The sequence below is a fragment of the Cydia pomonella genome, chromosome 1, assembly GCF_033807575.1.
Source record: "Cydia pomonella isolate Wapato2018A chromosome 1, ilCydPomo1, whole genome shotgun sequence".
In the NCBI taxonomy this organism is placed as follows: domain Eukaryota; kingdom Metazoa; phylum Arthropoda; class Insecta; order Lepidoptera; family Tortricidae; genus Cydia; species Cydia pomonella.
The window spans coordinates 43,058,419-43,078,037 of record NC_084703.1 but is presented as its reverse complement, the minus strand read 5'-3'; the positions used below and the strand labels follow the sequence as shown (position 1 = coordinate 43,078,037).

At 37.2% G+C, this 19,619-nt stretch overlaps 1 protein-coding gene across 1 annotated transcript; it reads left to right on the top strand.

The window, feature by feature from the left end:
* The first annotated feature begins 329 nt into the window (after nt 1–329).
* LOC133524152 (histone-lysine N-methyltransferase SMYD3) lies at nt 330–19,279 on the top strand. Its single transcript, XM_061860015.1, has 10 exons — nt 330–832; nt 3,359–3,443; nt 6,039–6,198; nt 7,617–7,744; nt 8,956–9,132; nt 10,715–10,814; nt 14,722–14,923; nt 16,211–16,320; nt 17,469–17,628; nt 18,775–19,279. The coding sequence occupies exons 1-10, from the start codon at nt 705–707 to the stop codon at nt 18,989–18,991; spliced, it is 1,467 nt and encodes a 488-aa protein (XP_061715999.1). The 5' UTR covers nt 330–704; the 3' UTR covers nt 18,992–19,279.
* Nucleotides 19,280–19,619: the final 340 nt, after the last annotated feature.

Genomic DNA, 19,619 nt, shown 5'->3' with positions numbered 1-19,619 from the left:
TCTTTTATATTGTTTTACTTGTAGGTTTTAACTTTGTTAATAAAAGAGTCGAATATTAAGGCGCAATGAAAATAAATTGCCTTGAATAGCTTATGTTTTTTTTTTAAAGCAACTAGGCTTAAGACCATATTTTCAATATGCCACAACGAAATCGATTAAAATGAAATTTAGAAATTTATCTTAAATAAATACTTTAAAATTATTAATGATATTAATGTTTTCTTATTTTTTGTATTTGTGTTATAAAACTAAGTCTAAATAAAATAAAAGTAATAAACTCGTCTAAGTATCGATTACTCGTTTTATAATCGAAAGTGACAGATAAATTTCCAAAGTTTGACATATGTCATTGTCACAGAAACCATCCGTGATGTCCGAACTGTTGCGGTGTTGCGTATAAATAAATATCGCTGAATATACGTGCGAGATAATTCTGTATATGTAATCTATTAATAGGATGGTTTTTGTTTGTTTTTCGCTTTGATGTTTCTCGCGCCGGCAGCCGTCGTATCCACACTAAAAATAATGTAACCGATGTACGAATGAACTATATTTGAGAAGCAGATAGTCGCCAGCTAATATTTTCGGCTTTAGTACGGTGCGCTGAAATATAACGTAACATTCCTTCAACATTCACTTTCGACGTCTTACGCTGTCGTCTAGCAAGTTAAAATATTAAGCAAATTATCTAATAAGTTTACAATATGAAGAATAAATTTAGGAATACAGACTCTAACATTAAGGCTGGTGATCTTCTTTTAACTGAACAGCCGTTCGCCTTCGTTTTGATGTCTAAAGAAAAGGGTATTCGCTGTGATAACTGCTTGGAAAAGTAAGTACATTAATTCATATGTATTTTATAATTTGGAGCTTACATTACATATAAATAATTTGGCTTTTGCGGTTGACCTAGCAAAAAAATAATTCTTGTTTATTTTTTAATTTTCTGGTACAGTAATAGGTGGTATTGAACTTCTGTATATAATACTATATTTTTTAAAAACAATAATTTATTTGCTATACATGGATCATTATTAACATAGATGTTGAAATAATAAGAAAACATTGTCATGCTATTCAAGAATGAATTTAAATACAATTCAAGGGGACTTTAATCCTGAATGTATGTACCAAGTTTTTATCTTTGTCTCCAATTATTATGCTTTTATTGCATTTGTGATACACTTTTTTCACAAAATTGTTCATTTAGTGAGGATTTTCACACTATGTTTAAAGTACACCTCTTTTGCACTACATACTAGTTTAATCAATTGAATTAATATGTAATATAGACATACCTCGGTCACTAATGTATGTGTGTAGAGGTAGTTAGATTTTTTATGTGAATGTCACCAAAGTAGGGTAATACTTTCTGTTATGTTACATGTGAAGATTCCTGAAGTAGATGACAGCAAAAATATGATTGGTGCGTAAAGTATTCAATTGCATTGCAATTGAGTTCTGCAATTTTCTGTAACTTATCTGTAACTTGTAACAATATAATAATTCTTCTTTAAAAAATATGGTTGACACAAATTTTCTTTTTGATTGTAATAAAATATACTTAACCACTTTTACTGTGATATCTATTTATTTTATTCTTAAAGATATGATAAACAAAACAATTATCAGATTTAAATTACTTATTTAGGTGTACTAACATTAGGAGAACATTGAGAATACAAGCATGATTGTTCCTTTTAAATCTTGTGGAATATATTTAAAACTAAAGGCTGACTATTGATAGCTTTGGTAAATAGAAGTTTATTTAACTATTTTACAAGCTTTTATTCAACTTGCCCCGTTAGTATATGTTAGTGTGGGTCAAATCTTGAAAGCTAAATTTGACTCACTTCCCGATTGAGCTGTAATGTTGCATACATATGTAAATCGGATGACAATGCAATATTATTATGACAAGGAGCTGATCTGATGATGGAGACTCTATGATAAAACAACGCAAACAATTGTGTTTGGGGTTGTTAGTTGCCTCGATAAGCATTAGTTGCCTGTGGAAAGAACAGTCAGTGTTTGTTAATAATTTTTTTTTTTTTTTTCCAAAAACTTATTATTCTACTAAGTACTCCACTATAAACTACTTCTTTGCTAGGTACAATGAAGCTGTAATACTTAGTTTGAAATAGATAATTTTAGCTAATATAAGTTTAATCTCAGTAAATACAAACAAAACAAATGCAGAGACGGGAATACAGCCTGCACTATTCACTATCCATAGTTTTACACAAATTCAATTTTAATATGTTGGAAATTCATTACAAATAATATCTAACTTTCCTAATAATATAAAAGCAATGCAATGAAAGAGCAATTGTTGAGATGATGTTCCTTCTCCAGTCTTGTAACATTTTTTCTATATTAAGTTTCCACTAAATTAAGTTTTTTTTTTATGTTTTTCTCTTCCAAACCTTATATACTTATAGTCTATGAGTTTGTGTTTTAACATTATTTTACAGGTTGTTTAGTTGTTCACCAGTTAGTAGTTTTAAGGTTTATTGAACTGATGAACACCGTCTTCTTAGCATTAAAATAAAAAGGCTGTGACCCATTTTTAATAAAATGTACTAAAATGTTATTACAATCGTCTATTAGGAAGCAACTAGTATAATCAGGACTGTACGCATATAAGTAATTCCAACTTAGATTCTACTTCGTGACGCAAGTAATTATGGGTCGTTCGTCAGATTGCGATAAAATTTGGTAAGTTTGAAAACCTCCTCATTATGTGTGGAATAAACACGAAATCCCAATATACGACAGTATAAAATTATGTAATTTCCTGTCAAGTTGCGAAAATCCATACGTGTTTGTAACTCAGAGGAAGATTTTTAGGACATTCAGTGAAATTGCGTTTATGTTGTACAGAATATAACGATATTGGCCCGAAAACGGGCAATAAAACACATGCGCGTGCAGGATCGCCTCGTTACGGACGCTAAGTTTATTTCCCATAAATGTGGACGATTATGCCGTTTAAGAATCGGTTTATATTGCCACGAGCTGCACTGTCGCTAGAGCATAGATGCTGCTTAAATCATCTGTAAAGATGTACAAGGCCTGATGATGATGATGTACAGAATAGGAAACTTTATCTATTCACCAATCACCAAGTTTTATCGAAATCTGACGACGGAAAAAAACTTTATATCATAAATACGTATGCCAGACTAAGAATTGACTTGCTAGCATTTTCATAACTGTTGAATAATAAGCATACTTAAATTACGCAACAGTATAATAGGACGGTCTTTAATCATTTGTCATTTCGTGTTTTGTGCCCCTGGCATTGACAGAACACGGTTGTGACACACTACCCTTGTGACAAAACGTCTCGTTTCAGGGGCAAGGTGCTCAAATGTTCGGGATGCCAGTTCGTGCACTACTGCGGGCGAGCGTGCCAGAGGGATGCGTGGAATGACCACAAGGTATGGCGGGAATCCGGCCGCGGACGTGACATAGGCCTTTTGTTCTAACAGCAACCCAACCATTAGTGGATCTTAACGTGTTACAATAAAGGCTATTTAACTGTGGCAGCGATGGTACAGTCGACGTCAAAGATATGTTTATATATTTCGCCTTATTGCAAAGGAGTAAGGTGCAAAAGTTTAAAGATATCTTTGACATCGACTGTACACACATTGATTAATGATCTCATAACACCTATCTTCCCTAGATATTGAGATCTTGACAATATGTATTTTTATACCTACTGTCAGGTGCATATCTCATAAATATGTATACATTTCTTAACCTTAATTCATTGCAATGAGGTGAAAAAGTGTACATAAATACATATTTATGTATTCCTTTTTATGTATTCTTTTTTTTTATATAAATAAATATTTGGGGACAATCTTACACAGATCGACCTAGCCCCAAACTAAGCGAAGCTTGTACTATGGGTACTAGAATAATATATACATACGTATATAGAGAAATACGTATCTATATACATATAAAACACCCAGGGTCCACGAACAAATATCTGCGTTCATCACACAAGGCTTTAGCAAAGGATTAAAAAATGTGTGGAAATTGGGGCCACTTTTTCTCCAATTAGTTCGTGATAAGTAGAAAAGAAATAGCATAAAATTTCTCAATTTAAAAAAAAACAGTGTAAGTACATTTTTAAATAAAATGACGCAAATGTTCGGTTTATGACCACAGAATCCTGCTATTTGACTACCTTAAAGAACCTTAGCAGATCCCTAAAGGACCTTGCTGCCCTGATATCAGTCGGAACTTGTATCGAGTTCAACCAATACAAAACCAGAACGGTGCAACATAAAAATAGCCGGGGGCAAGGAAATGGCACTGAGCCATGACTACCTGGTTGAGTAATAATCTGCCTAACCTCTCTACATTTTGTTTGTACTCTCTCCAGCATATCTTGATACCACATATCGAACAAACTATACAGGACCAGGGCTCAAACTTATACCGGATTAGATACTTGTTGTGTAAGTGATGAATTGAAAGGAGTCGTCAACGAATGACGTACGGCGCGCGATAAGACGTGGTAATATTAAATGAATATAGTTTCTGAATGTTATGACTATGAGTTTACGTCATTGGACTATTATTATGCTGCCAAATTAAATTGTATTTCTTTAGTATGATTGTGTGCGTTCGTACGGCTCAAACGAAGGCCAATGATACAGAATTGAGCTACCGATTTGACTTTAAGTTCAGCTAAAAATTATAGTTTTGGAGAAATCGAATTTACATTCAAATCACAAATCAAATTCCGATCATCAGAACAAATTTCAGTCAAATCTGATTCATATGTATGTAGCAAATTATGGTTTCCTGGCCGTTATTTTATATGGGCATTTTTCATAATACTTTTTGTAATAACCAAGATAAAAAATATCAGCACGTTTAGCAAAAATCAGCATATTTCCCGATTCCTTGATCTATAATTTCGGTCAGTTTGATTCTTGAGAATTCGAGAAAACTCTTCAAATACTGTAATTTGGATGCTATTTTATGAAACTTTACCCAAAGCTGAGAAAAATATTGTAGCAAAAATAGTACGGTAAGATCTTCATTATGGTTAAATAAAAAAATTAAAACAATTATTGTCGTGTTTTAGCGGGCGGGAAGTTATTACTGTAATGTTTTTTACTTTCTAACAACATGTATCAACTAAGAAAAACGCATACAGCCAATTAATATAGCCGCGGGCTGCGTCTACACGACCCGGTCAGCATCATTTCAAGCTATAGAATAGAGTGAGATAACAAGATAAACGACCTTACATGTCTCGTTCTTACAAGACGATTTGTATGATCGTGTAAATGCTGCTTAAAAAAATGAAAGACTATATATAACTTTTATATTTTTTTAAGGATCTCATGCGTGCATATACAACTTATATTGCACAATTTTATTGAATGAACGAATATTGAATGGTACTGAATGGCAGAATAAGTTGTGCCTTTAACCTTTTTTAAATAATTAAAGAGGGAAATTGATTTTGCCTTTTTTTGAACCTTCACATCAAAGGTTCGATTTGAGTGGTTGAGATTATTTTATCTCACTTCCTCCCATGTTCGGAGAAAAGCATCAATATACCTCGGCAGGAACAGCATTTCGTGGATTCGTCTTCTTTGTCGGGCGTCGGGAGCGAAACTCATCCACGAATTGCCCTTTCCCGGCCTCTGCAATAAAGTACTATTAAAGCGGCATTTGGTGACTGATTTTGGATGTGCAATCTTTTTGACCAAAAATCAAAACTTATTGGCAATCTTTACCTAGCCACAATCTAACTTTCGTTACCTAGTCCACAAAATATAAATCTATTTACACCTCTTTTATCAAAACTGGCTCAGTAGATTCTTGTATAGTTTTCGGTGTATTCCCATCATTTCCATCTGTCCCGCTGGGCACAAATGGGAATGAATCCTTCCCATCTGTGACCGCCTCGGTTTCTCCCTGTCTTTTTTATTATACAAATATCGATGATATATTAAAATTCCTATACACCTTTTTTCTGATTAACATTTGTATATTTTCAGTGGGAATGTGCAAATCTTAAAAGAGTGACGCCTAAAGTGCTCCCCGATGCGGCTCGGATGCTGGCGAAGATCATCAACCGCCTCGCCAGGGGCGACGGCCATTCATATAGGTCATTTTACTCCGCAACTGGCTTCAGGATGTGGAAGGATCTTATGTCGCGTAAGTCTCATATAAAACAGTTCCGTTACTTAGATACTAACAAGGCACAGCCTAATCCGTACTAAAGTAGTCCCGGACGCTCAGGTCATCAACCGCCTCGCCAGGGGCGACGGCCATTCATATAGGTCATTGTACTCCGCAACTGGCTTCAGGATCTGGAAGGATCTTATGTCGCGTAAGTCTCATATAAAACAGTTCCGTTACTTAGATACTGACAAGGCACAGCCTAAACCGTACTAAAGTAGTCCCGGACGCGGCTCCGACGCTATCATCAAACGCCTCGCGAGGGGCGACGGCCATTCGTATAGGTCATTTTATTCTGTAACTGGCTTCAGAAGGCGGAATGATCTTATGTCGCGTAAGCCTTATATAAAACAGTTCCGTTACTTAGATACTGACAAGGCTCAGCCTAAACCGTACTAAAGTAGTCCCGGACGCGGCTCGGACGCTAAGATTATCAATCAGCTCGTCAGGGATGACGGGCATTCGTTTAGGTCCTTTTATTGGTCACTGAGTTCAGGATGTGGAATACCTAATCATACGTCGTGTATCTAAGTGTCATATAAAGCAATTCCGTTACTTAGATACTAACATGGCACAGCCTACATCGTACTAAACTAGTCCCGGACGGCTCGCGAGGGGCGACGGGCATTTGTATAGGTCCTTTTACTCCGCCACTGGTTTCAGGATTTGGAAGAATCTTATATCGCTTAAGTCCCATATAAAACAGTTACGTTACTTGGATAATCACAACGCACAGCCTAAGAAATACTAAAGCGGCCCCTGATGCGGCTCGGACGCTAAGATCATCCATCGGCTCGTTAGGGGCGACGGCATTCTTATAAGTATCTACTATAATGGATCTCCATTTACTCTGCCACTTACATCTTCCTCGCGTTGTCCTGGCATTTTGCCACGGCTCATGGGAGCCTGGAAGCCGCGACCTCCGAACTGCGAGTCGCACGCTCTTACCGCTAGGCCCCCAGCCCTTTCACTGCAATCTTACTTTATTTATGTTATTTAATTTTTACTTAACTAGGGACAGTAACAAATTACAAACTAATAGCATACTATATTTATCACACATTACATTATGTCAAATAAGTTTCATTTAACCTTTTGAACTCCAGGAACACCCAAAGGCGTCGTTACTACTGCCCACAGCGGCAAGGACACCTATAGGTGTTATGGCGGACGCTGTCACAGTAACCTTCACACTTTCGACTAAGGTTTACATTAGCTTGCTTGCGCCCGGGGAGCTTGGCGTTTGAATGATGTTTGTGTTTATGACATAAAGCGTTCAAAGGGTTAAAGCCATTCCGTTTGATACTACAACCTATCCGTAGCTGGCAGGTGACCATTACAACTTCATACCAACCACTTCAGTGAAAAAATATACCTATATAAAAATGTTCCAGATTATTCCGACCTGAAAGCCGATAAGAAAAGGATGGATCACTTTTCGTCATTATGCGTTGTGCTGTTCGAGTTCCTGAAGGACATATCGCTTCCTAACACCGTCGAGCTTATGGGGATATACGGAAGGGTGAGTACATGCAGTGTCTATTCCAGGAGTCGTCAAACTTTTGAGAAGAGCCTAGTGCAGTAGATATCCAGTTTTAAGAAGCTCGAAGAGCCATAAATGTTTATTTCAGGATTTTCAGGCATCTGAGATGGATCCGGCCGATCCCGCGCTTATTTGAATATCCGGCCGGATACCGGATAGTGACGTATTATCCGGCTGGATACCAGAGAGTAAAATTGTTTGATTTTGGGGTAAACAAATTGAATCAAAAAAAGTCTCGATCATAATCGAAGTCCTTGATTATAATTTAAATAACCATTTGCGTAACACATTCAACGTATTATTTCTTTATACTAAAACTAAACTTTATAGTAATAAATAATGCATTTTTGATAAAACTCGTATCGAACCTAGAAATGGGTCCGCGTCCGCGCGAAAATTCACTACGTAACAGGTCAAAACCTGCACGACGCGCATCTGCAAAAATCAAAGTGTCCCGCTGGCCGATAATTCGGCGGACGGATACCGTATATTCGGCTGACGATCTGACCAAATATCCGGTATCCGGCCAAACAGCTATATCCGTTGCATCTCTACTAAGTTCTATTTATATTATGGAGGGTCTTGAAAATGTATGATTGGTTATATTAAATATCATAAAACCAAGGTGACCTAGGCGACCATAATTATGGCAACGAGTGACAGAAAACAATTATTCACTAATAAGGTTATATAATATCTTACTGCTTACTGCTAGCCTTTCTCCGCAGGCGTTTTGTCTCGTTGCCCTTGGTATAGGCCCATCCCATATTCCTCCACATATCTCTGTCTAGAGCCTGTCTTCTTCACAAGGCTCCAGCTACCTTTTTTATACTACGTCGGTGGCAAACAAGCATACGGCCCGCCTGATGGTAAGCAGTCTCCGTAGCCTATACGCCTGCAACGCCAGAGGAGTTACATGCGCGTTGCCGACCCTAACAACCCTCCCCTCGTTGAGCTCAGACAAGCTTACTCACCGGCAGGAACACAGCACTATGAGTAGGGTCTAGTGTTATTTGGCTGCGGTTTTCTGTAAGGTGGAGGTACTTCCCCAGTTGGGCTCTGCTCTAGATCTGGAATAACATCCGCTGTGCTGTGCTCTACCCCACAAAGCGAGATGACAATGCCCATACCTCTCTTGTGGACGTACCAGGCTGTACTCGTTATATAATATATATAAATATTATCCACAGATGGTCATAAACAGCTTCACGATCCTGGACACGGACATGAACTCCATCGGCACGGGCGTGTACCTGGCGTCGTCCATAGTGGACCACAGTTGCAACCCCAACGCGGTCGCCACTTTCGACGGCAAGACAATCAACCTGCGAGCGCTCACCGACTTGCCATGCTTGGACTGGGACCAGGTAATACCAGAGACTATGGAAGGTGGAGGAAGGAATAAATATTATAGGACATTATTACACAAATTGACTAAGTCCCACAGTAAGCTCAATAAGGCTTATGTCGAGGGTACTTAGACAACGACATATATAATATATACATATTTATAAATACTTAAATACATATAAAACATCCATGATTCTGGAACAAATATCCATGCTCATCACACGAATAAATGCCCTTACCAGGATTTGAACCCGGGACCATCGGCGTCATAAGCAGGGTCACTACCCACGAGGCCAGACCGGTCGTCAAATAGAATCTCCATGTACCAAAAAGTGTCCGTCAAAAACCTTAAATAGAGATTTTAAGACCATGAGGCAAAACAGAGAAACTTCAAGGTGGGTGCAGTGAGAATTAAACAAAAAAGCGGCCAAGCGCGAGTCGGACTCGCCCATGAAGGGTTCCGTACCATTTATGACGTATTAAAAAAAAACAAGTCGTTTTTTTATGTATAGTATGGGTTTGATGAAAAATTTTTTTTTTTAAATTTTAAGACGTATTAAGAAAACTACTTACTAGATCTCGTTCAAACCAATTTTCGGTGAAAGTTTGCATGGTAATGTATTTCATATATTTTTTTTAGATTTTTCATTCTGTTATTTTAGAAGTTACAGGGGGGGGGGGGGGGGACACACATTTTTTCACTTTGGAAGTGTCTCTCGCGCAAACTATTCAGTTTAGAAAAAATGATATTAGGAACCTAAATGTCATTTTTGAAGACCTATCCATAGATACCCCACACGCATGGGTTTGATGAAAAAAAAATTTTTTTTTTAAATTTTATGATCCATTAAAAAAAAACTACTTACTAGATCTCGTTCAAACCAATTTTCGGTGGAAGTTTGCATGGTAATGTATATCATATATTTTCTGGAAGTCGCCAGCAACATGCTGAGATGAGGCCATGTCTTGATACTTTATTCTCAGGATATTTTCTTTTTGTATGTCTATTGACTGTTTGTGTGTTTACGAATAAATTCCATTCTGTTTTAAATACCTATACAATAATGATCTTCAACGCATGGGTTGTTAGTCGCACGCCTCAGCGAAACAAAGCTAGGATTTACGCTTAGTTGATAATATTAGTATAGATATTATCCCGTTGTATGCGGGAGGGCAACATATGAAATGAATGTAAATCTTTATTTGAGGCAACAAATAAATTTTGGCTTATAAATAAATACCTTAAAACTAGTATACATATTATAAAATAATATATCTTCACACTAAGAATCACGTTATGGCTGCCATGCGTTAGTCACTAATAGAATTAACATTCGCATTATTTCGTGATTATGTATGTATATGTATGTATGTAAACACATACATATACATACGTAATCACGAAATAATGCGAATGTACATAAGAGACAGGAAAAAGGCGAGGCGAGGCGAAAGGAGACCTAAAAATAGTTTTGTGAAGTCCATATTAGGGTCGTCAAAAACATACTTAGGTTCAGTGAATTTATTTTTCTAAGCTCTGAACATTCATGAAACCGTCTGTATGATAATTTACAACTTACGTATATTTTCACTTTTCAGATCCGCATTTCCTACATCGACCTGATGTACACACCGTACGAGCGACAAACGGACCTGCTGGAGAACTATTATTTCCTGTGCCAGTGTGAGAGGTGCTTGGGTAAATAGCTTTCTATGTGCTATGTTACGCTCACTCATATATATCTACACTTCAGTTAAAGAGGCCCTCAACACAGAGTGTAAGCGTTAGAGACGCGTAAACGTTTCGTAATAACGGATTAAAATTCCGGAGAAAATCAATGTTTTTTTCGGGAATTTTATCAAATTTCGTTTTTTTTTTTCGGATTTTTTTCCTGTTTTCTGTTTATTCAGAAAAATTAAATACGTCATACACAATGCCACTGATGACTGATGACAGTGTCAAACACATTAGACGTGCAACCTTAATCTTCCTGTTTAAATTCATATGGAAACATACAGAAGTTAAAAAAATACTTGTTTTTTCGGCTTTATTCGTTTTTTCGGAAGTATTGTAACTAAAGTTTGCATTGTTTTATTCGAAACTTAAAAATAACGAATCGTTTGGAAATTTTCCCATATTTTTCCGGGTTTATTCAACGCTATCGGTAATACGCGCGTATAGAACGGGAGCTCGAACAACTTCAAACAAGTCCGCATACGAAGCGTCCTTATGAGATTTCTGTCGGCATTATGACAGGTGTTAATAAAACAATAAAAAAATCTTCCTCTGACGAAGACACCATAATTTCAACTACATAACTAATTAGATTTCAATCATAAAACGATTACGCTTACGCGACGCTTGGTGCCCGGTACCTCTAGTGTACATTTATTCGATAACGTGACGTACGCGTTTGCGTTAAGTCTCATTTTGTATGGGATTTTGAGTTTCCAAAACGTCCCGCTTGGCGCACTGTTTCTGAATCCCGTACAAAATGAGACTTAACGCAAACGAGTACGTCACGTCACGCTATCGATATTATATTCACACTAGGGGCTCAGAACTCTACACGTCTCTTATTCGTAACGTTTTTACCATACGCTTTCGCTCCGTGTGCTGAGGGCCTTATTTCGTTCAGAAGTTCCTTATTTTTTTAAGAAGTATTTTGAATGCAGCATGTTAATGTTTGCTTATTTTATATTTATTGTCAAATATTTTAATGTGAAGTGTACCGCTGTCCCCACTGTTAGCCAACAAATCGTAATCGTTCTCGCTCTTAATTTTTACAATAATCATAAAAAAAAGTCAAACTTACGAGCATAGCTATGGTTTATATAAGTACATCAAATTATGTAAAAATATTTTCCATGACGTCAACATCCAGACAGTAAAATGGGGACTACGTTTGTATCGAGAAGCGACCGTCCCCTGCCCTCTTAATGCAAAAATACAATTATAATCTACTCGTAGTATATTTTGTAGATCAATCAGTTCGCATGTAAAACCAGTGTTGGCCGAAACGTCAATTCAATTGATCATTAAATTAAATTGTTCAATTTGTAATGGTAAATAATCAATTGCAATTAACGTTTGGCCAATACTGTGTAAAACACATTATATATATGGCACTGCTGTACTTGTAGCATAGCTTTGACGTGACCTTGGCTTTAAGCTGACTTTCCACTGAGGAGGAGCGGAGATAGAGAAATAAGCATAGAGTGCTCACTCCATATATCAGTTTTGTTACCAAAATTTTATACCTTTAAACGAGCAATTCTTGTATATATATATATATATATGTATATATATTTCCGGGATCTCGGAAACGGCTCTAACGATTTTGCTGAAATTTGGTATATGGGGGTTTTTGGGGGTAAACAATCTATCTAGATTAGTCTTATGTTTGGGAAAACGCGTGTTTTCGAGTTTTCATCCGTTTTTCTTTCGACGCAGAACATGGTCGCTAATTTCGTGTTGCCGGCCACTGCCCGTCTGGTCCAGCGGGTTAAGACGCGGACTGCTAAACGAGTGTTACGGGTTCGAATCTCGCCCGGTGACTAACTTTTTTTTTAATATGTTCAAGTTTATATATAATTTTTTAATTTTTATAGGGACCGTGCGCTTTGGAGGGTCTGCCATCTTGTGGCCTGAATCGAAACCATACACATGTACATTTACACGTCACGTGTTTTCTTGTGCATAGTAGGTTCTGCCATCTTGTGGGCTACATCGGAACAATAAACGTCACATTTACTCCTCGCGACAAAAATCTGACGGCTCATGTGCTGCCTCCTACAGTTCATGCACGCTTCCTATTGTTTTAGACAAGTTTAATGTAGTAAAAAAATGTAGATAAGATTATCGCCTATACACCACCATATTACAATAAATAGTTATAACCGAGCAATGCTCGGTCGCCCAGGTACTGGTTATTATTCTCGTAGTCGACATCTAGCGTCAAGTAACAGATTTATCAGTACCGCTACTTGACAATAGATGTCATAAGTGTCGCGACTGACGAATAGTGTATTGCTCAACAATTTACAACCTAATATTACAAGCAGGAGTTGTAAATAGAGTCCCAGTTAATCCGGTTATAATATAAGCTGTTAAATTGTTGGGTATTAGACTTTTCGTTCGTCGCGACATCTATTGTTAAGTAGCAGTACTGACAAATCCGTTATTTGATGCTAGATGTCGACTACGAAAATAATAAGCGTTTTGGTACGAAATAGATAAAAGACATCTCCGCTCCGCTGTATGCTATTGGTTCATTCCCGCATCTCTCTTCTCATCCCTGTCTCAGTTAAAAGGCAACTTAAATAATGTGTAGAGATAAACTATTTTTAAACTTCCCGTCTTTATAACGGCAAAGATTTATATTACTCTGTATAATATAAATAATGTCTAAGAAAAAAACGTGACTTGTAAAATTAAGAATAAAATATGCTCGAATAGATGGCGATATAACTTTGCCTTTGTTCTCCGTCTGCCTAAAACGGATTGTGCCTATGTCGCGTTATGCCTAAACTTCATCCTTAAGGGCATAAAGACTATCTAGCTTGCTGGCCATTTCGCTGTTTGTCTATATAGTGGACCGCCTGTTTAGAGCTCGTGCCTGATTCTCTAAGGGACATACTCGCGTTTTGCCTAAACTTCAATTTTCATGGGCGATAGGTCATTTCGTTGTTCTTCTATACAGTGCACTGCCTGTTTCGAGCACATACCTAAGTCAGTCATAATACCGCTGCTGTTCTAATGCGTGTTAGTCGTAATGTGATGTAGCTTAACAGCCATTTAGTCTTAATATCCTTTAGTTCAAAAGCTGTAATGGCATGTTGATAATTAGGAACTTGACGTTTTATGTCATGTGCGATTTAGACTCGAGAGCTACATAGGCACAATCCGTTTTAGGCAGACGGAGAACAAAGGGTATTAAATTCTCTTTGATAACGGTTTGTAAAGTGTACATCCGTTATTTTATTTCTCCTAGTAGGCTGGAATCACTGAATTAGGTCATGATTTTGAGTAGAAATAATATTAAATTTATCTACCTTAAAAAAATCGAGTCTATCACTTTACAGAAAAATGCCTAGACACGGTAAAAGTATACACTTACATATATCTATTTAGTTTTGTTTTGTTTGAGATGCCTCATAAGATTAGTAATGATCAGTTGTACAAGTTGCGGAAACTTTTTAAACAATTAGAAAGTTCCCGGAAATTTATAGTATAAATAACGGATATTTCTATTATTGAAGTTGTAAATTGCGTTTCCTTAATTAAAATGTAACATTTTTTGAAATATTAAAAATGGTTTATCACTGCATATTACAGTAATAAAGTAACTGTCAATTCTTGACTGTAATGTGTTTGCTGGCAGATGGGTGAATGTGTGTCGTGAATGTTTTGCAGTACTGTGGGACGATGAAGGATGATAGTGTATATGTTATTGTTTATTGTATTGTTTGACATTAAATTGTATATATATTTTAAATGGGAAGTAATTTACCCCCTTTATTCATAAACGTGTACTAAAGTTACGATGCCGCTAATAGTCGTTTGTCTCTTTAGTAATAATTAATAATACATAATTTTTTTGTAGACGAAACCCAAATTCGTACGGTGCACGCGGCCAAATGCCTAAACTCAGAATGTAAGAACACAGTGAACATTCCATGGAAGAACTGCCCTCTAGTGAGAAAAGCCGACACTAAACACGTAAACGGCAACAGTGTAAACGGGGACACTAATGGGGATACTGTGAACGGCGAAAATAAGGTGGAAGAGTTACCTGATATTATAAGGTAAGTTGCTTTTTTTGTTTCACTTGCATACATGTTACAGTAAAAGTAGCCAAAACACTCTTATGGGATATAAAGAGATGAGAAATTAAACGTATCCTCAGAGAAAATAACATTATAAATGAATTTTTGGCATAAAATAATACTTTTGTTAAAAACTTTTATCCCTAACTGTACATCTCTTTCCACAGATAACTAATACTAATCGAGACAATTCTAAAAACCCCAAACACAATTAGGTTGCGTTGTTTTATCACAAAGTTCCTATGTCCACCTCCTGTCTCCATCATCAGATCAGCTCGATGGCACCATAATATTGCATTGTCACCCGACTTGCAAATGTATGCAAATTTTCAGCTTCATTGGAAGTCGAGAAGTGGGTCAAATTTGACTTGCAAGATTTGACCCGTACATACACACATAGTTAATTAGTACATACACGAATACATACAAGGTATAGGCACAGTCCGGAATTCAGTCACCATTGAATAAAAAATATTTTAACGTCTATAAAATTATTAGAAATATTAGAACAATTAAAATTATTTTCAGAAAATAAGCCGTAAGCCTTCAGTAAGAAATGCATTACTTGGAAAAAATCGTCCTACGCCGCCGTGACCCCGGTGGCCGAGTGGCTTAGGTACCTGCCGCAATAGCAGAGGACGCTGGTTCAATTCCAGCCTGGGGCACTGGAGGCCTTGGTCACTTTTTTTTTAGTATATGACGTTTATTTCAGTTCTAATTGATCTAATTAAATAATTTGAAACGTCTCTTCCTCCTCGCGTTATCTCGGCATTTTCGCCACGGCTCATGGGAGCCTGGGCTCCGCTTGACAACTAATCCCCAGAATTGGCGTAGGCACCAGTTTTTACGAAATCGACTGCCATCTGACCTTCCAACCCAAAGGGTAAACTGGACCTTATTGGGATTAGTCCGGTTTCCTCGCGATGTTTTTCTTCACTGAAAAGAGACTGGTAAATATCTAATGATATGTCGTACATTAGTTCCGAAAACTCATTGGTACGAACCGGGGTTTGAACCCGCGACCTCCGGATTGAAAATCGCACGCTCTTACCGCTAGGCCACCAGCGCTTCAATTTTAAACGTAAAAATAATAATAAATAAACGCTAGTCGTTTATAAGTAAAACTACCGCGGGCATAATTGGCTTTCATCTTTCAGTACACTTGCAAGAAATAAGATCTTTTACGATATTTAAAATGTGACTAACAAATAACAATTTAACATTATAATGAACATATATAATAAAATGGTTCTTCCTTTTTTCAAGGTGTGACGAATGTGGGACCAAATACACAGATAAGCACGTGGAGGACTTCCAACGGGCCATGGACATAACTGAGGAGCATCTGAAGGTGATGAAGGACGCTTCTGTGGCTTGTATCCTTTGCGAAAATCTTTATTTATATACTAGCATCTGCCTTCGTATATATCCGTTATATTTATTGGGTAACGAAAAGATGTAATTATCTCAGTTTCAAATTGTGACCTGTAATATCTTCTTCTGCTTCTTGCCACGGCTCGTGGGAGCCTGGGGTCCGCTTGACAACTAATCCCCAGAATTGGCGTAGACACTAGTTTTACGAAAGCGACTGCCATCTCACCTTCCAACCCATAGGGTTTACTTGGCCTAGGGATTAGTCCGGTTTCCTCACGATTTTTTCCTTTACTGAAAAGCGACTGGTAAATATCAGTGAGAGTCAGAATGGCGGGTGTACCTAAATAAAATTAAATGAAAACCATACCATATTTTTGTACCTATTTTTTTTATAATTAAAGGCTATTTTTTAAAGGAGGTAAAATAGCAGTTGATTTGGAATTAGATGAACAAAGACTGACTTAAGGAAATTAGAGAGAGAATTGTCAATCTGTGCCAGAGCCACAAATCACAGATCAGATACATAATCAATAATTAGTATTACATAGCTGCAGTAGTTAGAGGTCTAAATAACTCATTGTTCTGGCGACGCTTTGATGAAAAGTTTAACTTTTAGTTGGAGTTTTTCGGTAGACTTAAACTTAAATAGTTGACGTTGTCTATGTCTAATGAAACTATATACGTATTTAATGTGTAAATAGTTTAATGTATAGTAAAACATCCATGGAAATAACGTCAAAGAGACGAAACATATTTTTGATAGAAGTAGGTTAAAGCCCGACCAGAAATATATGATCATTGTCAAGCGGGCGCTGTTATTCTCATGTATAAGGTGACAGTTCAGTTTAGTATGAAAAATTTAGTTCCGTTGAAATTCCGCAATATGGCGCGTGATCATATGTTACTGGTCTGGCTTTAAGAGCATAAGGAAGACAAAAAATTAAGAGTGGAGGTAGGATTTAAAGTCCAGAAATATCAGTATTTTTATAATTTTAATCACCGTAGAACTTCGGTATATACTACGTTTCATACTCTATGTAGCGTGACGTCATTTTTCCATCACCTGGATGACATTTACGGGCCCTGGTAATGATGTACCGTAAAAAGTGTGATATTTCAGTCCGTATACGTACCCATAACTCTTACCCAGACGTGGACATATGCCAGTACTGCCTATCGCGGCAAGGCGCGCTGCACCCGCTGAACGTGCTGCGCGCGCAGACCCTCGACCACGCGTTCGACGCGCTCGTTCTCGTGCGGCTGTGGGAGCGCGCGCAGGACATCGCCGAACTGCTGCTCCCTTGTTTCCGGTATGTGTCTATCGCTCCTTAGTCCTATTAGGGAGCCTACGTGATTTATAGGTCCCCTAATAGGCTATTCTACATATTTATTTACCTACCAGTTGACTATCGTATAGCTTCGATAGTCAACTGGTAGGTATTTTTATTTCCTTAAAGTAATTTCGCTTAGCAAAAAATAGATCTTTAAAGTTTAAAGATAAATGTTCGCGCCAAAAAGGCAGCCGCCATTCTTGTGACGTCATAATAGCAGTGTGGTAACAAAGAAACTTCAAATGTGCAAAGCAAACTTCTCGCCGTTGTTTCTAGTGACGTCACTTACTAGATATAAAATGGCGGTCGGCGTTTTCAGTGACGTGATTCATATTTTTTATAACAAACAGTTTTCAATTCGTATTTCTTATGGTAACGATATAAATAACTTTCATAATTTAATTACCATTGATGAAACTCCCCTATTATATCGGCGTAAAAAGGTAAATAATAATACTAGGCCCAAGGGGGTCGTTAGGAGGGACACAGGGGGCAGCTGCCCCCTATATCAGTCCTCGCCCGACTGGATTTAGTGTAGAAGCATGCTTCGAGTCACGCAATCACCTGTTTTATGCTTTTACTACTGTGTAACGTACGTTTTTTCTTTTCAAAAAAAGAGTACTTCTATAGGTACATAGCATCTTGCCTTTCCAAAAACCATTATGGGTGGCCAGCATAATTTCTTTGTCTCAATTTTCTGCTATATTCGGTTTCATACAAAAACCGACGACCAGTCTGGCCTAGTGGGTGGGTAGTGACCCTGCCAATGAAGCCGATGGTCCCGGGTTCAAATCCTGGTAAGGGCATTTATTTGTGTGATGAAAAACAGATATTTCTTCCTAAGTCATGGGTGTTTTCTATGTATTTAAGTATTTATAAATATAGGTACCACTAAATAGAGGTAAAATGCACAGCGCCGCTAAAGAAGTTTTCACTTCAATAAAAAATTGCCTGTTTGGTTCTCACGTTTGGCGACGCAAAATGAATTGTCTGCCGTCATGCATTAGAATTTCTCCAATTAAAATTACCCAGCTAACAACTCACAAAATTACGCTCGTCTTCACCTACACCAATATTAGGCACGACTTTTTAAACTACATTAAATCGTCAGACCTTTCCTTACAGATTTTATTACGGCGAGCGCCACCCCCTCCTAGGCATTCTCCACCTCAAGTACGGTAAGATCCTTCTATACAAGATGTGGATACCAAAAGCATTGGAACACTTCAAGAGCGCTGAGAAGATTCTAAAGATAACCCATGGCGATAAGCACCCGCTGTATAGAGAACAACTGATGCCTATTATGAGACAGGCCATGGTGGAGTCGAGTTACGGAAACTAGCTTAACTTATGTAGTGTGTATTACTGTATACAGTGTATATTTTTGTTATGACCACAAACTTAATCTAAACGTAGGTATTTGTGCTATAAAACGATTCGGAAAGATTTTTTATTTAGTTTTAACTACCACAGCGTTATTAATTTCTGAAAATTTCGAGTTGTGATAGTAAAGAGTCATGAAACATAAAGATTAAGTAATTAGTTCTATTGTAAAAAGAGCGTAAATTATTTCTTATACATACAACGTGTTTTACACGTATAGTGGAATGAAGTTTATCGACAAATCACCCCCATACCTATGTTTTACCTCAATCATTTGAAAAATGCACCCCTACAACGTTTTATGGTGCCAAACACTTGGTTAATTACCATTATCTGTTCATTTACCTGTCGTACATTTAAAAAAAAATCATTCGATAGCTTATGAATTACTTCAACAAAAATTTCAAGCATATATGTCACAGACGGTTTTCTTAGATTGTCTTAGATAAATATTGTCGTCAAGAATTTCCTTTTTTTTACATTTTATTTTTCTTTTCGAAAACAAGGTCGTTGACCTGTATATTAAGGTAGTGTTTACATATTTTTGGCACGTTTTTCGTACCGATATTTTCAGACGTGACTGTACG